This window comes from Rhinopithecus roxellana, chromosome 12 (assembly GCF_007565055.1).
Source record: "Rhinopithecus roxellana isolate Shanxi Qingling chromosome 12, ASM756505v1, whole genome shotgun sequence".
NCBI lineage: Eukaryota > Metazoa > Chordata > Mammalia > Primates > Cercopithecidae > Rhinopithecus > Rhinopithecus roxellana.
Window position 1 is genome coordinate 84,603,231 of NC_044560.1, and position 20,219 is coordinate 84,623,449.

Consider the following 20,219-nt stretch of genomic DNA (forward strand, 5'->3'; position numbering starts at 1 on the left):
AGATATTCCCAGGGGTGGCCGGAAATATTTAATTAGGGGACACTTTAAAAGGTATCTGAGGTCCTATGTTATGCAAGTGGGGAACATGAGCCAGAAAATTTTTAATTTTAACTGGTAATGTGACCCCATTTGTATGCTCAGGCTGATGAGGCCTGGGTGAAGCTGGGTTATAGTTACAATAACAAAATCTATCATTCCCAGAGCATCTGTAGAGTGTTTAGTATATATGGAGCATTATATATATACACACACACACACACACATATATATTTTATATATATGTATAATATGCATGTATAAAATAGCTTTTAATCTTAACCTCCTGCAACATAATTATTACTAGCAACACTTTGTAGATGATGTTCCAAGAGATGATAACTTGCCCAGCTCACAAATCAAGCAAGGAAGGGAGCTGGGATTTAGATAATGGGATTTGAGATAATTAGGGAAGACTAAAAGGTCAAAAAGAGATAATAGCGTAGAAGACAGTAGAGTGCTCGAGAGCCTGGAACTCCTCTTACTACACTAATAATATTTGAACATTACAGAATGCGTGATATGTGCCAGGAACTGTACCATGGACTTTCATGCATGCACTCACTGATCTTTCCATTTCTATGAAGCAGGAATTTTCCTACCATGGTTTTATAAAGGAAGAAATGGAGGCTTCAAGAGGTTCAATACTTTATCCAAGGTCACGCACATGTTAAGTCGTAAACATGAACTTTCAATCCAATTAATTTGATAGTCAATGCTCTGAACCGGGCAGGGACAGCCTGTTTTTGTAAGTGAATTTTTCTTAGAATGCAGCCACACTCATTTGTTTATGTCTGTGGCTGCTTTAGCACTACAGTAGTAGGGCTGAGTAGTTGTGATAGGTAAACCTACAATATTTACTATTTTTAAGAGAAAAATTTTTGACTCTTGCTTTCAACCACAACACTATTGAACTTGCCTTAATTAGCACAGACATGCCTTAATTAGCACAGCTGGAAGGATGAGCAAATGTGATCAGGAGGTATCAGAAAGTAACCAATCTATGACGAGGTGTCAGAGTATGGCCAAGGAGTGTCCTTGGGACACAGGTCTAAGCACCGTGACCCTAGGATTAGATGGGCTGTCCATAGGGATGTTGAAGTTACCCAGGATGGTGAAAAGCTCTGGGTGGAAAGGAAGATTGAGCCTCATATCAGAACCTTTAGTGAAGTGGAGTACCCAGGGAGATATCAGCTGATAGCTATGAAGTGAGGGTATGAGGCTGAAGTAGAGTTAGGAATGACCCTCATAAAAAAAGAGAAGAAGAAGAGTAGTGGTTGGAAATAGATGAGGTGCAAAAAGAATTGTGGTCCCCTTTTTTCCCACCCCTGGAGAATATAGGGGTGAAAGACTAAGCCATCTGGGGGGGCCTCAGGAAAGGCAGGTTTCTGCAGGCGGCAGCAGTGCTAGGGTTGGTATGGGTTTGCTGTGGTCCAGCCCAGGTTCTCCTCACTACGCTACACTACTTGCCCTCTGCCATGTTGGCTGGACCTATCCTCAGTACTCTCTGGCACCAGGGCCCTTACCTGTATAGTCAATGACGAAGCCAGCATTGCTTACAGATGCATCGCTGCGGAAGGCGAGGAAGAGGCTGTTGCTGCTGCTTTCAATGCGGCCTGGGAGCTGGGAGCCATAGAAGCTTCCTATGAGAGGGCTGAGAGAGTCCCGTCCGTCGTAGATATGGAGGAAGTCATAGCCAGGCTCCAAGTTAAAGCTGGGGAACAAAAACATCCCACCCCCACCCCACTAAGGTCAAATAAAGGCTTTTGCTGGGGTCTTAGGCTCAACTAAAGCATGGGGCCTCCCGGGGAGCAAGCCCACCATCCCACTGGTACCCAACCCCTGAAGACTGGCTGGTGGGAAGGGAGAAGATGAGGCCCTGATGACCTCAGTCAGGTGAGAAGATGGAAGAGGCAGGCTCAGGGGCAGAGGAGCCAGATTCCAGTCAGTGTCCAAAAATCTGGAGCTGAAAACCTAACGTCCTCCTTATACAGAAGGGAAAATGAGTTGCCAACTCTAGACACCAAGCTGTCAACCAAAGTAGGTCCAAAACCCAGGTCTCGTACCTGACACTAATGTCCTTATACGGTGCTGTTCTGAACCTCATTTTCTAAGAGAGAATGAACCAACTACGGAGCCATTCTCAGGGAGGAAGGGGCCTGTTACCATGAAGGACCCTAGCTTCGTGCCTTCATCCCAAGCCAGTGCTCCAGCTCTCCTCAGGGTCTGCTATTGCCCCACTCCTAGCACCCACAAATGTCCTCACCCTTAGCTATTCTGACCCTGGTGTGAGGGAAAAATCCATTTTAAAAACTTAGATGAGGAAATTGAATATTTGAGTTCATGAATGTAATTTATCCCACTGGAATGGCTCAAGTGAAAATGATGGAAAATGCATATTATGAAAAAATTATGCATGGAGTTCAAAAGTTTTTTGTATCAAAATCAACTCCCACCAACTTGTTAACATGTCTGCACAGGATCTAATGTGAGGCATTAAAAAGGACAAGATATCAGCTTGAAAAAAGCCTCTACCAGAGCAACATGAATTCTGCTAAAATTGAAGCAAGAAAAAACATAAAATTTATGGTGATGCTTGGGTAGAAGGATGGTGACGTCGCTGATGCTTTACAAAAGGTTTATGAGGACAATGCCACAAAGAAATCAGCAGTTTACAAATGGATAACTTGTTTCAAGTAGGGAGGGGATGATAATGAAGATGAAGCCTGCCAAGGCGGATCTCCACATCAATTGGAGAGGAAAACAATTAATCTTGTTTGTGTCCTAATTGAATAGGACCAATAATTAATAGCACAAATGAGAACCAACACCATAGACATCTTGACTGGTTCAGTTTACACAATTTTGACTAAAAAATTAAAGTTAACCAAATTTCTACTTGATGGGTGTCAAAACCATTGTGCCTAGGTCAGCTACAGACAAAGGCAGAGCTTTCAATGGAAATTTTACAAATGTGGGATCAAGATCCTGAAACATTTCTCCCAAGAACAGGAGATGGAACATGGATTTACCAGTACAATCCTGAAGACAAAGCACAATCAAAGCAATGGCTACCAGGGAATGGAACTGTCCAGTTGAAGCAAAAGTGGAGCAAAGGTCAAGGTAATTTTTTTTTTTTTTTTTTTTTGATGCTCCAGGCATTTTGCAGTTGATTTTCTGAAGGGCCAAAGAATGATAACATCTGCTTCTTAGGAGTTTGTTTTGAGAAAGTTAGCTAAAGCTTTAGCAGAAAAATGCTTCAGGAGAGAGTCCTTCTCCCTGACAACAATGCTCCTGATCATTTCTCTCATCAAACAAGGGTAATTTTTCAAGAGTTTCAATGGGAAATCATTAGGCATCCACTTTACAGTCCTGATTTGGCTCCTTCTTATTGCTTTTTGTTTCCTAATCTTAAAACATCTTTAAAGGGCACCCATTTTTTTCTTCGGTTAACAAAGCAAAAAAGTCTACACTGACATGTTTACATTACCAGGACCCTCAGTTCTTCAGGGATGGACGAAATGACTGGTATTGTTGTTTACAAAAGTGTCCTGAACTTGATGGAGTTTATGTTGAGTAATAAAGTTTCTATTTTTTATTTTTATCTTAAATTCAATTTTTCCACAAACTTTTTGAAGTCCCCCCTGTATGCTTGCCCTCTGGTGCAACAATTCTGCTCTTAAGTATATATCTAACAAAGGCAATTGATACCAATCAAGTGTGCAAAGATGAAAACAATAGAAAAGTAAATGAGCTTGGAGAGAATAGATTTCAGATGCAAATTTGCTCATGCCCAGTCATGGGCTGGGATACTCAGATACAGCAAGTCCTCAGCATTGTCCACAGGCTCTCAGAAACCATGACTTTAAGTGAAATGACATAAAACAAAACCAACTGTTTGTTTCTCATCAACACACAGGCTGGGCACGGTGGCTCATGTCTGTAATCCCAGCATTCTGGGAGGCCAAGGTGGGCAGATCACTTGAGGCCAGGAGTTCGAGACCAGCCTGGCCAAAATGGCAAAACCCTGTCTCTACTAAAAATACAAAAATTAGCTAGGTGTGGTGGCATGCACCTGTAATCCCAGCTACTTGGAAGGCTGAGGCATGAGAATTGCTTGAACTCGGGAGGGAGAGGTTGTGTGAGCCAAGATTATGCTACTGTACTCTAGCCTGCGTGACAGAATGAAACTCTGTCTCAGAAACCAAACCAAACCAAACCAAACCAAACCAAACCAAACCAAACAAAACAAAACCAAACCAAACAAAACAATATAATGAAATGACATTGAAGGAAACATTTGAGGACCTGCTGTACTTTGTTTTACTTAAAGTCACAGTTTCTAAGAACCTGTTGATGACATGGAGGACTTACTGTATTCTATTTGAGATTGAGAGTAAAATGACTGCTCTACCCTTTGGCTAAGATATATAGCATGGGGAGGAGGCCATGCATCTCTATGACAAAGGAGATAAGGCTGGCTAAGAGACAGGATGGAGGAATGGGAGGCAGGGGGCGCAGAGCCAGATGTGCACTGGCCTCCTTCCCACCTGGCACCCTGTCACACTGGTGTCAGTTGTGGGCTCACCACACCACTGCTGGGTGACACAGTCTTCTTGCCCCTATAATTCAGCTTCTTGACATCTGCTTTTATGAAAGTCACCAGTGAAGGGTTTTGGAGGGAGTCAGTCTTGGTCACAAATGATGGCATCACCACTTCCTAACTAACTGCCTGCTTTCTGTCTCTCCTTTCCTTCCATCATCAAATTTTGAGCACCCTCGATATTCCAGGCACTGTGCAAGGTGCCAAGGACATGGGGACATGTCAGACACCACTTCTGCCTTCAAAATTTGATGGTGCTGTAGGAAGTGACAGACATGCCAACAACAAAATAATGTATAAAGTCAGCCCGAGGCAGAGCAGAAACACAAAGCAAGGTTCCTTGGGGAAGATGAAAAATCAAACGTTTATGGAGGAAATCAAGCCTGAACTGAGTCTTGGGAGATGAGAAGACCCTTAGAGATAGGACAAGGAGAGAACAGGAAGTTGCTGCGAAGGCAGAAACAGAGGCAAAGTCATAAGGGCATGAAAGAATCCAAGAGGCCCTGGAACTGCAAGGAGTTCCATCTGGCTGGAGCTCAGGGCTTAGGATGGGGTGGGCTTAGGATGGGGTGGGGGGGCTGAATGGAGAGGTAGGCAGAGACCAGATTGTTTGGAATGAAACTCCAAAGTTCAGACCTTTATTTATAAGCAATAGAGGACCGTGTTAGGATTTAAAAATAAAGGATCTGTTTGTTTCTTTGTTTTTGAATTGAGATATGATTTACACTGTGTGAAATGATCAGCTCTAAGGTGTGCCACTCTATCAGTTTTGACACATGCATATCAAGATCCAGAACTGTCCCACCACCCCAGAGAGTTCCAAGTGCCCCTTCCCATTCAACCTTCCCTACCCTCAGATGCCAGCACTGATCAGAATTCTTCACCAGGGATTAGTTTTGCTGATCCTACAATTTTATATGAGTTGAATCATACATTATGTACTTTTTTATGTCTGTCTTCTTTCACTCAGCATAATATTTTTGGGACTCATCCACGTTGTTGCATGTATCAGTAGTTCATTCTTTTTTATTGCTGAGCACTGTCATTAGAGGATGTGAAAATGGAAAGTAGGGTGGTTATTTCAGCATTTTTGAGTGACACGATCACTCTGACAGCTAGCTAGGGGAGAGACTGGCATGGGAGGCAAGAGGGGGCAGAGGAATCAGCTAGGCGATCAGGGCAGTAATTCAGATGGGAGATGATAGGACTCAGACCAGGACAGGAGCTGGGAGGATGGAGAAGAGGAAAATACATGAGGAGAGTGAAGGCGGTAGAGGCTGCACGCCTCGGTTGCTGCTAGTGGAAGAAGCCGTGAGAGCAGGTGTCAACGCCAGCCCCAAGGCTCAGAACAGAGCTCTTCTGGGGGAGAAAAATATGCTTGATTTTGTACAGGCTCATTTGCAGTGTCTGCAGGCCGCAGACAGAGATGTCCAACAGCTGGATAGCGAGGCTGACGCTCAGAATAAAGCCAGGGTGGGCGGCAGAATGGAGTCTTCCATTTATAAGAGGAGAGTGGAGACACAGGAATGACTGAACTTGTCCAGGAAAGGGGTGTAGGGTAAGAAGAGGAGGTCTGGCAAAGCCCGGCAAAAGAAGATGGGTTAATAAGAGGTCCACGTGACGTCACAGAAGAGCTTGGAGAACTGGAAAGAGTAACTTCATACAAACCAAGCAAAAAAGCAGCCTAAGGATGGAAAGGGTGATCAAGAGGTGGAGTGGGATAAAACATGGAAAGGCCTTTTGTTTGGAACCAGGAGTTTGTGGGTGGCTTTTATCAGAGGAGTTTCCAGTAGAACCGTGGAGGCAGAAACCAGGTTCCAGTGGGTTGAGAGTGAATGGGAGGTGAGCAAGTAGGCAAAGGCAGAGCAGTTCTTTTGAAGAGCTTTCCTGTAGCAGGAATGGAAGAGTAAGTGCAGGAACTAGATGCGGGGGTGCCTGGAACCCAAGCCCGCCCGTTTATACCTCTGGAGTGGGGTGGAAGGGGCTGGGGAAGCTGACTGGGAATGCCGAGGGCAGGACAAGGGCGTCCAACAAAGGGCTCCTTTCCGGGTCCCAGTATCTTCAGAGGTAAAGAGGAAATAATAATTGCTTCCTCACAGATTACTACAAGGATTAGATGTGATGATATGCATGAGACTACTGAGTGTGGTGCCTGGCACATAGATGTTCAATAAATGCTAGTCTCTCTCTCTCGGCTTTTTCACCTCCCATGGAGCTGAGAACTCCGCTCACACACCTGTGAATACTTACCCAGAGACCCAGGTCCCAGAGCCCCTAGCTGCCCTGAACCCTTCGTCTCCCACCCGGGGGAAAGGTACATACATGTTAAATACCAGGGCGATGACGTAGTCTGGCGAGACGGTCACTTTCCAGTCACACTCCTTCCCTGGTGGGTAGGGTTCTGGGTAATTTGGTGACAGGATGACTCCAGATGGTCCTGTCAGGTCTCCCCCGCAGGGAGCTGAGGAGAGAAGAAGACGAGGGTGAGGCTGCCTCTTCACCCTGGGCTCATTTTCATGGGCGTTGCTAATGCACTATCGAGAGAGGAGGGGCTGAAGCTGACAGGCTGAAGTTAAACCTGGCTTAGGGACTCAGGGGAAGGTGAAATGATGGAGTTCTACTTTGGAGTGGTGGGAATGTTTTGGAGATAGTGGTGGTGGTGCACACCATTTCGAAAGTACCAGATGCCACTGAAGTGTTCATTGAAAAACGGGTAATTTTATGTTAGGTGCATTTCACCTCAATAAATTATTTTTAAAAATACCTGGCCCTGTTGCTTCCTAGCAACAGGCTTCCTGTGAACTTAGGGTACTCATCTAGCCTCTCTAGCCCTTGATGTCTTTCCTGTCATAAAAAGAGACAATATCTTCTTTGTGGTGTGGTTGTAAAGATTATGGGAGATGTCTGCTAAAGCATTTGGTAGAGTGAATGGTTGATAGATGGAGCCGGCACTGTCTGCACACCTATGAAGTACATGGCCTTCCTTCACTGCCTCACATCGGCTTCCAGGCGAGCTTTGTGGGTACTGACTGTGAGTTCCTGTGCACTCTATGTCAGGAGGAGTGGGAAAAGGCTCATGTTCACCTGCCAAGCGCAGCTGGTCTCCTACGCTACCAGTGCTCCTGGCATCTGCTTGCGGCTGCAGATACCTTCCAACTTTCCAAAAGGCCTTGTCCAAGAGTATGTGTGTACCTCAGTTGTATGGAGCTACTACTAATCCCCAATCAGTCTACATGGTCGCCCTCCCCTGAGATGACAGGTCTCTCAAGCAGGTGGGGAGGGAGAAAGTGGCCAGGTAACACAGCAACCTATTTACCTCGGGACCTTCTGGGCAGCTTCCCCAGAGCCTGGCTCAGGTCTCTTCCTCCATGGCTGGGGCTGCTGTACCGTGGCTTGAGGACTGGATAGAGTAAAAGCTGGGAAGTGTGTGAGGTCATTAGCAGGATGGCCAAGACTATAGGTGTGGTTTGGTCTGGAAACCACAGGGCACCATCAGAGGTTGTAAACACTGAGCCCATAGGAACACAGAGAGCCATTTAGGGGCTGGCTAGAAAATCCAAGATGAGTCTTTGTGGGGAGAGCAAAAGGGTATACCTGACTCCAAAGTTGGGAGCAGCCTTTGGCTTGTCATAGAGCTGAGCACTGCTGCTTTGGCTGTGTCGTGGAGCCACCTCCGGCTGTGGTTTTCACTCAGGGTGAGGCTTAAAGGGCTGGGTCAATCCCTAACAGGGTCTCTAACAAATGGTAGATCTTCAGGTCAGGCCACAAGAGCCCTAATGTGGCTGAACATAAAATTGGAGTGGTTGTGAGTAGTCTGCTTTTTGTTCCATGGGAAAATACATCCCAAGAACCATCCTGAGTTTCAGAAACACTCAAATAGGCATCTATTACGTATCAGACTTAACAAATAACATTTTAGATACACTATTTCATTTATGTCTCATTAACAACTCAACGAGCAATGGATTATTCTTCCTGATTTATAAAGGAGGAAAGTGAGTCTCAGAAAGCCTAAGTAACTTGCCCAGAGTCACTCTGAGACTCAAACTCACACAGGACTGGCTCCAAAGTCTGTTGTTTTCCCCTTTTCTACTTCCATATGGTTGGTGGCAGTAACTAGAGTAGAAGAGGAGTGCTTCTCCCCACAGGCCAGCAGGGGAGAGCACAGTTGTTGCAGGAGCTTCTGAGCGAGGATGGTGCCTTAAGTTGGGTCTGCTTATGTCTCACTTGTGTCTCCACCACTGAATCCTTTGGGAGCAGAGGGCGAGATGAATAGGGCCAACCAGAGCTAGTACAATCAGGCTAGACCCTTGAGCTTAACAAAGCAAGACTGTAATGTCTAGTCCATGGAGTGTGGCCTTGCCCAGGCCAGCTTAGAAACAGAGCCTGATGTGGCCAGTGAGAGTGGAAAGTGAGTGTCGTTATCAGAAGTCCCAACTCTGGGGAAATCTTCCTAAGGGGGCACAACAAGGCTTCCATTCTGGGTTCCCAGCCTCCACCTCCCTCTGCCAGCTCAGGGGCTTCCTCCCTTAAGTTTGCCACAGATGGGGTGAGTCTCTGTGTTTCTGAAACGGCGCCTGTTACTCTCCCACCAACCCCCAAAGTACTGTCAGTGTCTCTGGGTTCTAGGCTGCTGTCTGGGCACAGCTCTCTTCTAGATGGCTCCATGGCATCGGGCATGTGCTTCCCACTCAGAACCCCAGCATGGGCTTCACTGGCTGCTGCCAGTTGTGCCCCAAGGCCTTGCATGGATCCCTGGGCTGCCTCACCAACAGGAAGGCTCCCACTGCTCAGGGTTAGTTGTGGGGTCCTATTGAGCTTACTAAACCATGGTTGCCCAGATGGGAGTGGGTGCAAGCTGCAGATCCTTCTAGACAGCCAAGAAGTGGGCAGGTTGGACTGAGGGCAAGAGTTGTGGAAAGGGCATTGATTTGGAAGTCATACAATCCCGGGCTCAAATTCTGACAATGCCACTCATTGGCTGTGTGAGTTTGGGCTAACTGTCCACCCCTCTGAGCCTCTACTTCCTCATCTTGAAAGTAAAAGAATAATGATAATAATGGCTTCTAATATACACAGTGCTAACTATGAGCCAGGGACAGTTCTTATTGCTTTATAGTATTTTCTTTTTAATTCTCAAAACAGTGCTGGAAGGTAAGTACTATCATTTTCTCTATTTTACTGGCAAGGAAATTAAGGCACAGGGAAGTTGAGCAATTTGTCTAAGGCCACACAGCTTGCTGTGGTGAAGCCAGACCTGAGCCAGGGAGTGGAATCCCGAGCTCTAACCTCACCACAGAGTGATTTCAGCTGCAATAATGTAGCTAAAATGTTTAGCTTGGTGCCTATCACGGGGACAGCATCCAATGAGTATTTGTTTTCTTCCTTTGCTTCCTCCCTGTAATGAAGGGTTATCAAGGCCAGCTAGACCCGCTCATGGCAGAACGCCCAGGGAGCTGGAAATTAGAAGCATGTCACTGGGATTTCCAGTTCGTTTGAGAGAAGAGGCAAAGGCATTTATTCTGTTGCCTGAGAAACATTTCCCAAAGCCGAGTGTAGAAGAACGGGTGATGAAAACTGAATTAACCTCTCCACCCTGCCCACTGCACATTGATTGCTCTCCTCAGCTTAGCACAATCCTCCTTCTCCACTTGGGACAATCTCATCTCAGGACCTGCTTTTCTGTAAAATGAGTCTAAGGAATCACAGCCTTGTAGAAGGCTGAATTTGGAAGGAGCCTCAGAGGTTCCCAGATTCTCTCCTGGGCCTCAGCGGAATTCCCTTGAGCAGATGGAATCTTGGCTTAGGGAAGGGAAGTGAGTCTGAAGATTTGAAAGAAGGATTCAAAGAAGCGAAGGATGAAAAGAAGGAAGGAAGATAAAAAGGAAGGAAATTAGTATCTCTTGAGATTGGGGTTAGGTATGTCCTCACCCCACAATGCCATAAGGGAAGTGTATTTATCCTCACAGATGAGGAAACCCAGCCTCAGAGAGTTGAAGCAATTTCCCAAGGTCATCAAAGTAGTAAACGGCAGAGCTAGAAACTAAATCTGATTGTGTCTACTTCAATATCCCATACTGTTCCCTACACAGCAGAATACATAGTGAAGAACTCAGCTGGCTCTGAAACCGGGGCCTCAACCTCCTGCCCCACACACCTATGTGGCTCCTAATTCCCACTGAGGAGCAGGATTTAGTGTCGCATCTTCAGGGCCAGGTCTCAGAGCCAGGCCTGGAATAGGCCAGTCCTCAGATGCCTGGACAGTGCACTGCTTCCCATTAAGCCTGTGGGTGCAGGCCAGGGCAGACGCTCCTGCCGGAGCTGTCTCAGGAAGTCCCTCGCACCCCTCTCCAGCAGGGGAGGTGGTGTGGGAGGTAGGAAAATGAGAGGCTTTGCATTCAGACTGGCGTGGGTGTAAATCTTGGCTCTGCTATATCTTAGCTCTGTGATTTGGGACAAGATACCCAAATTTGTCTAAGTTTCAGTTTCAAGTGTAAATGAGGAAATGGTGCTAATTTCAGAGAGCTGCCGGGAAAGTTAAATGAGGTTATCTAAGTAAATGTCCAGTGTGGGGCAAGTACACAGTAAGGACTCAGTGACCATGGGTTCTCTTGTCCTCTAACAGCCAGCATTGACAGGGGAGATAAACACTCATTATTTCACCTGAGCAAAATAGCCATGTGGAAGTGGGCACCTGGAGTGTTTGTTTCTATTTACCTTTCTTTCCCATCCCAGCCTCCCTTCAAGTTCCCTTCTCCGCTCAGTCTTAAGTAGTTAGAGGTAGGATTTTTCAGGCCCCACCCCTTTTAAGTGATGGGACCTTAGACAAGTCTCAGGTCCTTCATGTTTTCATCTCTCATACAGGAAGGTTTTAAGTCCGAAGAAAGAAAACCCTGTAATCCCAGCATTTGGGAGGCCAAGGTAGGAGGATCACTTGAGCCCAGGAATTGAAGACCAGCCTAGGCAACATAGTGAGACTCCATCTCAACAACAACAAAAATACAAAACTTTGCTGGGTGTGGTGGTGCAGGCCTGCAGGCCCAGCTACTTGGGAGGCTGAGGTGGGAGGATCACTTGAGCCCAGGAGGTCAAGGCGGCAGTGAGTTGTGACAGTGCCACTTGCACTCCAGTGAGACCTTGTCTCTAAGACCGAAAAGAACCAAAAGCTAGGTAACCAATCATTTCCTTGAGAACAGGAAAAGCAAGGTTCTTTTCTTTACATTCTGAGCCTGTGGGTGCCCTTCGATTGCTTCAGGTAATAGAAGGGTCATTTCGGAACCTGTTAGCCTTTACTACCCAAGATGACCCATTCCTCCTTCTGATCTGTACAGCCTGGGCCAGAGAGAAAGGGACAGACTTGTCTGACTTGGAAATCTCTGGGACCATTTTAGCAAGTGAGGAATTTGTAGTGCTTTGTGAGTAGAGTGTGAATGTGAGTGAGTGCGTGTGGGGACACGTGCATGCAAAGCAGGGCAGATGATGGGCTTTCTGCAACTTTCATCTGTTTCAATTCTCTTGGCCCCAGGCCCAAGATGCAGCTGCAGAGCATGGAAGGTTCTGGAGCACACAACTGTGAGCCCCAAGGGCAGAGTGCATCCTGCAGCTGCTTTGTACCGATGCATGTTGGCGGGCTGGGCTGCCAGAAGAACCTGTTCTCGATCTTCACACAGCTGATCTCTGCACTTCCCTGCAGCGCGTAACCAGGGTCACACTGGAACACTGTGGAGTCGCCGGCTTCCCAACTGTCACCACTCCGGCTCCCATTCTGTGGGATCCCAGGGTCATTGCAGGACGTTGCTGTGGACACTGGGGCAAGGAAATAGAAGAGAGGGTAAGGTTGCCTGGGTGTCTGCCACTCAGGAGGCTCCCAGCTCATCACCCTCACTGACTGCCCCATACGTGCATTGCCACAACCAGCATCACCTCCCCACCATCAGCAGCAGCTGTGGCCACAGTGCCACTATTCTCACTCCCGTTACTATCACTGCCTCCACCACCACTTGTGATCACACTTGTCACTCTTACTGATATCACCACTACCATTCTTCCAGTACTTCACCATTACTGTCATCTGCCTGTCATGAGATGCTACGAGTTAAGCATGATTGAACTGTTATAATTATAGAACTGAATTCAGCTTAAGAATACAAGCATTGGGCCGGGCGCGGTGGCTCAAGCCTGTAATCCCAGCACTTTGGGAGGCCGAGACGGGCGGATCACGAGGTCAGGAGTTCGAGACCATCCTGGTGAACACGGTGAAACCCCGTCTCTACTAAAAAATACAAAAACTAGCTGGGCGAGGTGGTGGCGCCTGTAGTCCCAGCTACTCGGGAGGCTGAGGCAGGAGAATGGCGTAAACCCGGGAGGCGGAGCTTGCAGTGAGCTGAGATCCAGCCACTGCACTCCAGCCTGGGCGACAGAGCGAGACTCCGTCTCAAAAAAAAAAAAAAAAAGAACACAAGCATTGTTACATAAACAAAGCATTGCAAGTTTGTATAACGTAACTAACATGATCAGAAGGAGGAAGTGACAAGATAATCAAGTCTAAACTCCATGTTTTCAGGTGTGGTGGCTCACGGTTGTAATCCTAGCACTTTGGGAAGTCAAGGCAGGGGGGTCACTTGAGGTCAGGAGCTGGAGACCAGCCTGAGTAACACAGCAAGACCCTGACTCTACAAAAAAAATAAAAATAAAAAAATCAGCTGGGTGTGGTGGTGGTTGCCTGTTGTCCTAGCTACTCTGGAGGTTGAGATGGGAGGATCCTGTAAGTCCAGGAGTTTAAGGCTGCAGTGAGCTATGATCATGTCACTGCACTCGAGTGTGGGCAACAGAGTAAGATCTCATCTCACAAACAAACACATAAACTCCATGTATTCAATTGGAAGGGTTTGCAAAGGACTTTGGGAGTTGGCCTGCCTAAATGCTGAGCAGCACTTGTGAGGTTACAGGAAGTTACTAAAGTTAGGTCAAGATCATGCTCTCTCTTGCAATGGCAGACAACCAAGGATCCATCAGACTGAAACCATATTTGAAGAAAAGTCAGATATTTGTAGCAAGTGGGCAGAGAAGAGTTCAAAAATAGCTGAGATATATTAAAAATCCAAAATACTCAGGAATTTGGGAGATCTTCGTATCTAGTATCTAACCTAGTTTAACATAGAGCAGGTGTTTTATAAGCGAATACTGAATGAATGCTAGATGGAAAGAATACATAAATAGAAGAATGAGTGGGTGAATGAATGAACAAATGCGGCATGAGAAAACACACCAGAGGAACAGGTGCAAGAGTTAGTCCAGAGAAAGGAATCTCAAGAGTTGCAACAACCCTGGCTGCCTCCACGGCCCAGAGCTAACAGTGGGGCCTGGTCCCAGTCCCCAGCTATGTCATCCCTCATAGACTGTGCTCAGCAGACTCTAGGGCAAGGAGGTTCTTGAAACCACAGGATAAATCATACTCATTTGATTGGAATATCAGTTTTCTCAACATTTTAAGGAAAAACTACTTTTATACTAAAACAAAATAATTTATTCTGGATTACAAGGTAAAATTCACATTAGTTTTTAAGCAAAAATGTGAAGCCTTAAAGATATTTTATGCTTGCTACACCCTCCAGACCTCCTGGGGATACACACCCATCCTCTTCTGCTATCAGGAGGACGTCAATGGAAAAGTTTGAGAAGCAGCAGCCTAGGGCAACTGTATACACTGATGTCACTAATTATAACCTCTAGGATTGTATACGAGTCTTGAGTTACACAATCTGATACCTTCCATTCAATAACACGTAAAGAAGCATACAGCAAACTATGGCCCACAGCCATATCTGGGCCTATGCCTATTTTTGTAAATAAAGTTTTACTGGAACACAGGCACACTCATTTGTTTACATATCAACATCTGACAGCTACTGAACTTATTTATAAAGTCAAATATGCATCAATCTTTTTCCTTCCCAGTTAAAATCAGACTTAGCTTTCATCTCTAGCTTTATAGTGCACTGTACACATGTAAATGATCCCCTAGAAGAAAAATAGCTCGTTGTTCTGGCCATACTTGGAAGGATTATTTATATGGGAGGGAATAGAGTACAATGATTAAGAGCTTAGGTTTAAGACTCAGACACATGGGTTTTGCTATTAACTGGATGACCTTGTATGAGAAGCCTCAGAGCCCACATCTGCAACATGGAGTAATAATGGTGCCCATACTGTAAGGGTCTTGTGAAAATTATAAGAGTTGATGTAGTGGAGAGCTTAATGTGGCACCTACTCAATAGATGGCTGTGATTATGCTTCCCGCTCACCTTTTTTTTTTTTTTTTTTGTTCTCACTTTCTCTCTTTAATGCTCCTGAATTGGAGCTGCTTGGCGAAGCACCTGGGGAAAGGCTGGATCCACGTGGTACAGACAGGATGTTAGATGTTACACAGTCATGTTTACTTAATAAAGCCAAGCCTGCACTAATCGTCCCTGGCATTTCTGTACAATCCCCTGTCAAATACACACTATAAAGTTAACATGGGGTGAGCCGTTCTCTCTTCCCTAGAGTAGTCCTGGTATTTGCTAACTGATGACAGCAACAGGGAAGGTGACCTTTCCCAAACCTTGGTTATGTCCATAACACTGGGCCATGCTGTCATGACCTTTCTGGAGCCCAGGCTAGGTAGCTTTGACCATGCTACTCTGCCTAAGCAATGCTAAGGGCAGCTTGCCCAAGGAAACCCTTATGTTAGAGAAAACCATCCATTCATGTGTTCATATCTTCATGTGCCCATTTGCTTACTAAGCAGTGAGTGGGCACCTATTGCATACATACACTATGAGAGAGTCGGGAGGCATGGCATGACCCTGTCTTCTAAGAGCTTTTAGTGGGATGTCAAGTACATGCCCAGCTTCACGACGAGACAGAATGCCTGGTATTGACAATGTGCTGAATAAATAGAAGTAAAGTGCCAGGGTGCCGTGGGCTACAGCAATTTTACTCTGAATGGGGAGATTAGGAGGCAATGGCATCTGAGATGAACCTTGAAGGATGACTAGGACTTCCATGAGCTGGGCAGTGCATGAGAAAGCAGCCTGCATACAGCATAGGAGAGCACCCAGGGACTCTGTCCCGCGTGGCTACACTGAGGACGCAGTGGAGGTCAGATAATGCAAATCTGTGAGGGAATTTGTCAGCACAATTATGGACTTTTTTTTTTTTTTTTTTTTTTTTTAAGCTGTACCCATCAGCTTGGGCACAGTTGGAGAAAATATGTCTGGTTTTAATTATGCATAATACTCCTTTCCCCAGAGAGTGGATTGAGCCATCTCTTTAGCATTCTACCCTCCTTACTGCTGGGAGATCCTTCCATTGCTTATCCCAGCAATTTCCCAAGTTTGTTCCACGAAACGTTAGTCTCTTGAGATGGTCTTGAAAAACGTCATCCATGATGGAATATGTTTGGAAATTGTGACCTACCAGACATCTTTTGAATTTAAGTGCATTAGCATAGCAAATGTTCTCAGAGGTCCCATATTGCAGACCATTTCCTTAGGTCTGCATCAGCCTAAGCATCTCTCCAGCATCACTTGATCATGCAAACTTCTTTTTTCTTACAATATCAATTAGTATTCCATGGAACTCTTAGGAATAGACAGAAAATGCTAGACTGGAAACATGCATGAGTGTTAAATGAACAAATTAATAAGTATACAGCAATGTGATGCTGGAGACTCTCATCTGCTCCCCACGCTGCTAAATGCTCATTTCCACGGAGATAACAGACGTAGAAGAAAAGAGCTAGAAGCAAGATTTGCAACTCTGTAACAATCTCAGTGGTGCCAGGGATATATCCCAACCACCCTTAGCTGATACACCAACTTGGAAAGAGCTCGGGGGCAAAGCCATGGCACAGGTGCCACAAGAAATCGCTCTGGAATCACCATGGAAACTCCCCCTCCCTCCCTACCACACACACGGTAGAATAAGGAGATGGTAATGAAGACAGCTGCTGTATAACAAACATGAGCAGAAACCGAGGCAGAGTCACTTGTTCAGGGAGAGGAATGATGGAAGAGGCACTTCAGAGGACATGAGATGATGCATTCCAGGGAGAGGCAGGACCAATCATATAAATTATCTCATACTGGGATTTGGATGTTTGAGCACTGGCCATTTTGGGTAGCTCTTTGTCATGCTCCTCCATAATTGGCTATTGCAGTGCCTAATTAATAAAATGTAGATGACTCATGTTGGCTTCCAGTCTTTGCTGAAACCTGCACTCAACTAAGAACCCGAGCGTGCAGCATGTCCCATTAGTTCATTCATAATCGTGCCCCAAGCCACCATCTACTTGTACCTCCCACATTCCTCCTCATTCCCTGTGCTTCAGTCACATGGGGTAGCCCTCCACTTCTGGAACTCACATTCCGGCATCTACACTTGTTCATGTGTTCTTTGCACCTAAGATGCCCTTTTCTCTGTTTTCCATGTAATAGGGGTGCACAAGTCCTCCAAAGTCCATTTCAGTGGCACCTTTCCTTGTCATAGATGACTACTTGCTCCTTGAAACACTTTCTTTTCTTGAAAAGAAAGTGCTTCTTCTGGTTGTCCTTCGGGTCTGAGCTTGGACATCATCTTTTCTGGAACATCTTCCTTGATGCTCCAAGGTGACCATTATAGCCCGTATGTCTCCATCCAGATGCTTATCTATTTTTATGTAAGTGTCTATTAACCCACCTGTCTTCCCTACCAGAGTGAGCTCAGCACAGACATTTGAACAGGTGCTAACTATGTACCAGGCATATAGCAGATGCTCAATAACTATCCTTACATGGACTGAGGGGTGAAGGAAAGCGAGGGCCAGAGGGAGGTGGGTGCCATGTGTCAGGATATGTGGAGTGGGGCTGGCAGAGGGCACGCACAGACCTGAGAATTGAATGGCAAAGCCCTGCTTGCTGGTGAAGAAGTCAGTGCTGAACTGCAGGACGACTGAGTTGAAGGTGCTGTGCAGGTCCTTGGGCAGGGCTGGGCCACTCAGCTCCTTCAGCAGAACCCCGCTTTCCACAGGCCCATCCCAGATGCGCAGCACGTCGTGAACCTCCTCTGTGTCAAACACCAGGAAGTGTAGCCTGCATGGAGAGAAGAGGCAGTGGTCATCTGGGCTCAGCCCCTTCTTTCCAGGGGCTTCTGGTCAGAAGGTCCTAAACCTACGAAGCCTGGCCCTAAACCTACAAAGCCCTAAACCTACGAAGCCCAGCAGGAAGGGAGAGAAGGCAGCGGCGTCTGGCAGCATCCTCATGATTTCACCAGGCCAGCTCCTCCCAATAGGGCCTCCAGCAATGGGTGTAAGAGTGAGAAGTGTAGCTTTTGTGCATCCTTCTCTTATTATGAGCTCCATGTTGCCATCATCAGACTGCATCCCTCTCCTCAACCTTACATAGCTCGCAGACCTCTCCCTGAGCCCATATTGTTACCATTCTAGGTTGGGAGGGGAATACTGAGAAGGCAGGATCTGGCTTGGACAAAGGATATAGGTAAAATAAATAATAATTGGGGCTAGAAGGCAGGGGGAACTGTGGAGTCTCTGAGAAGCTGGCCCAGCCACGGTGCAGGTAGGGGTGACCTCATACCTCGGTTTCCCAGAGCAGAACTCTGGGGATATTAGCTATATATAGGCCTGGCATAGATAATCTCTGCAGACCTCAGGAGGCCAGATAGGGGTCTCCCTGTGTGGTGGTCTGCAGGACACAGACAGAGCTCTCAGAGCAAGGGGGCTCAAGTAGTAACCTGAATTTTTCTGGAACCAAAGATTCCAACAGCCAAAGATATATTGGCTACAAGCCTGTGTGATTCTCTCTCTTAATCCATTTTTTATTATTGTGGAACAATTTTAGACTTACAGAAAAGTTGCAAAGATAGTGCAGTGTTCCCATAGACCCTTCACCATGTCTTCTATTGCTAACATCTTACATTTCCACGGCACATTTGTCACGACTAAGCAAGCAATGTTGGCACACTTACTATGAACTACACTCCAGACTTTATTTGAATTTCACCAGTTTCTCCACTGATGTCTTTTTTTGTGTTTCAGGATCCAATCCATTTATCACTATCTCTTTTTAAAAACATCTTTTTAAATTTTAAAAATAAGACATACTCGAGGCAGAGAAAAGGCAAACAATATACAGATGTACTGAATTTAAAAAAAGTCTTTCACACAGCCAACCTGTTCTCTAGAGCTATTCAATTAATAGTAGGTTTGGTACATATGCTTCCAGAGTTTTTTTCAATGAGCGCACATATACATTGTTCCCTCAAAATGAGACGTATTTTATGTAGTTTTCTATAACTTTCTTTCTTCATTTAATACTACATCATGGACAAAACAGCACCCTCATTTTTTTTTCTGCAGAAACAGACATTGTTATATAACACAATTTCACATGAAATTGCAAGGAACATTCTCATATTTATGTAGCTGTGTGCATTTCCGTGGATATTTCAGTTGACTTGCCAAAGTAATTCTGGGGGGAGAAGGGCATCTATTTAAAAATTTTAAAATAAATCCTGCTAAATTATCCTCTCAAGTGATTGTTTCAATTTATATTCCCACTAATCAGTATTGATGTTACTATTCTCTCTAAACTTCACCTCATCAGCATTAGATATTATAATGTTGTAAATATATTCTTTATGAAAATGCTCCCCCATCTGCTAGGCCACAATGGAATCTTGCTGGCAGTTTTGAATTTAGATGATTTAGTAAGGCTGGGTATCTTTGCACATATTTACTGGGCACTTGTATCTTTCAAATTCTTTATCCATCTTAATTGATGGATGCAAACTTTTAAAATTCTACCTATATATTATGACTTTTATTTATCTTATATATTTTGATTTCTCTTTTATATGATATATTTGTTGCTAATCTTTTCTTCTAGTGTCTGGTGACTTTTTCTCATTTAACTTTGGTTTGTGGTATCCATTTTGGTATAGAAGTGATTCATTTTATGTAATCAAATATGTTAATATTTTCCTTTAAGGATACTGGATGTCATGTTATGCTTGGGCAAACCTCTCCCCCACCCAATGATTCAAAAACAAAACAAAACTTTAATCAAAACTTTAATACTTTCCTGTGACTTGTATAGTTTCTTTCTTTTCTTTTTCTTTTTCTTTTCTTTTTTTTTTTTTGAGACAGGGTCTGTCTGTTACCCAGGTTGGAGTTCACCGGTGCAATCATAGCTCACTACAACCTTCTGAGTAGCTGAGACCACAGGTACATGCCACCATGTTTGACTAATTTTATTTTTTGTAGGGATGGGGTTTTTCTGTGTTGCTCAGGTTGCTCTTGAATGCTGGGATTCAAGCAATCCTCCTGCCTCAGCCTCCAAAAGTCCTGGGATTACAGGTGTGAGCCACTGCGCCTGGCTAGTTTCATTTTTTGAGGCTAAAAAGTTCGTTGTTCTTCCAAATTGACACTCAATTGTCCCAACACCTATCTAAAGTAGCCTCTTCCACACTCCGCCTACCAAAACATATGTTTACTCCCTCCGTAGCATCTACCAGTCTATCTTTAGTGTACTTATTTGTAGAC

General features: G+C 45.2%; 1 protein-coding gene across 1 annotated transcript in view; it reads right to left on the reverse strand.

Annotated features, from left to right (window-relative positions):
- CSMD2 (CUB and Sushi multiple domains 2) overlaps positions 1 to 20,219 on the reverse strand; it is a 654,766-nt gene that overhangs the window by 127,337 nt on the left and 507,210 nt on the right. The window contains exons 26-29 of the mRNA XM_030943020.1: positions 17,549 to 17,751; positions 12,254 to 12,445; positions 6,962 to 7,100; positions 1,563 to 1,750 (exon numbers count right to left, since the gene is read on the reverse strand). Coding sequence (XP_030798880.1) covers positions 1,563 to 1,750; positions 6,962 to 7,100; positions 12,254 to 12,445; positions 17,549 to 17,751 — 722 coding nt within the window. The remainder of the gene's footprint in view (positions 1 to 1,562; positions 1,751 to 6,961; positions 7,101 to 12,253; positions 12,446 to 17,548; positions 17,752 to 20,219) is intronic.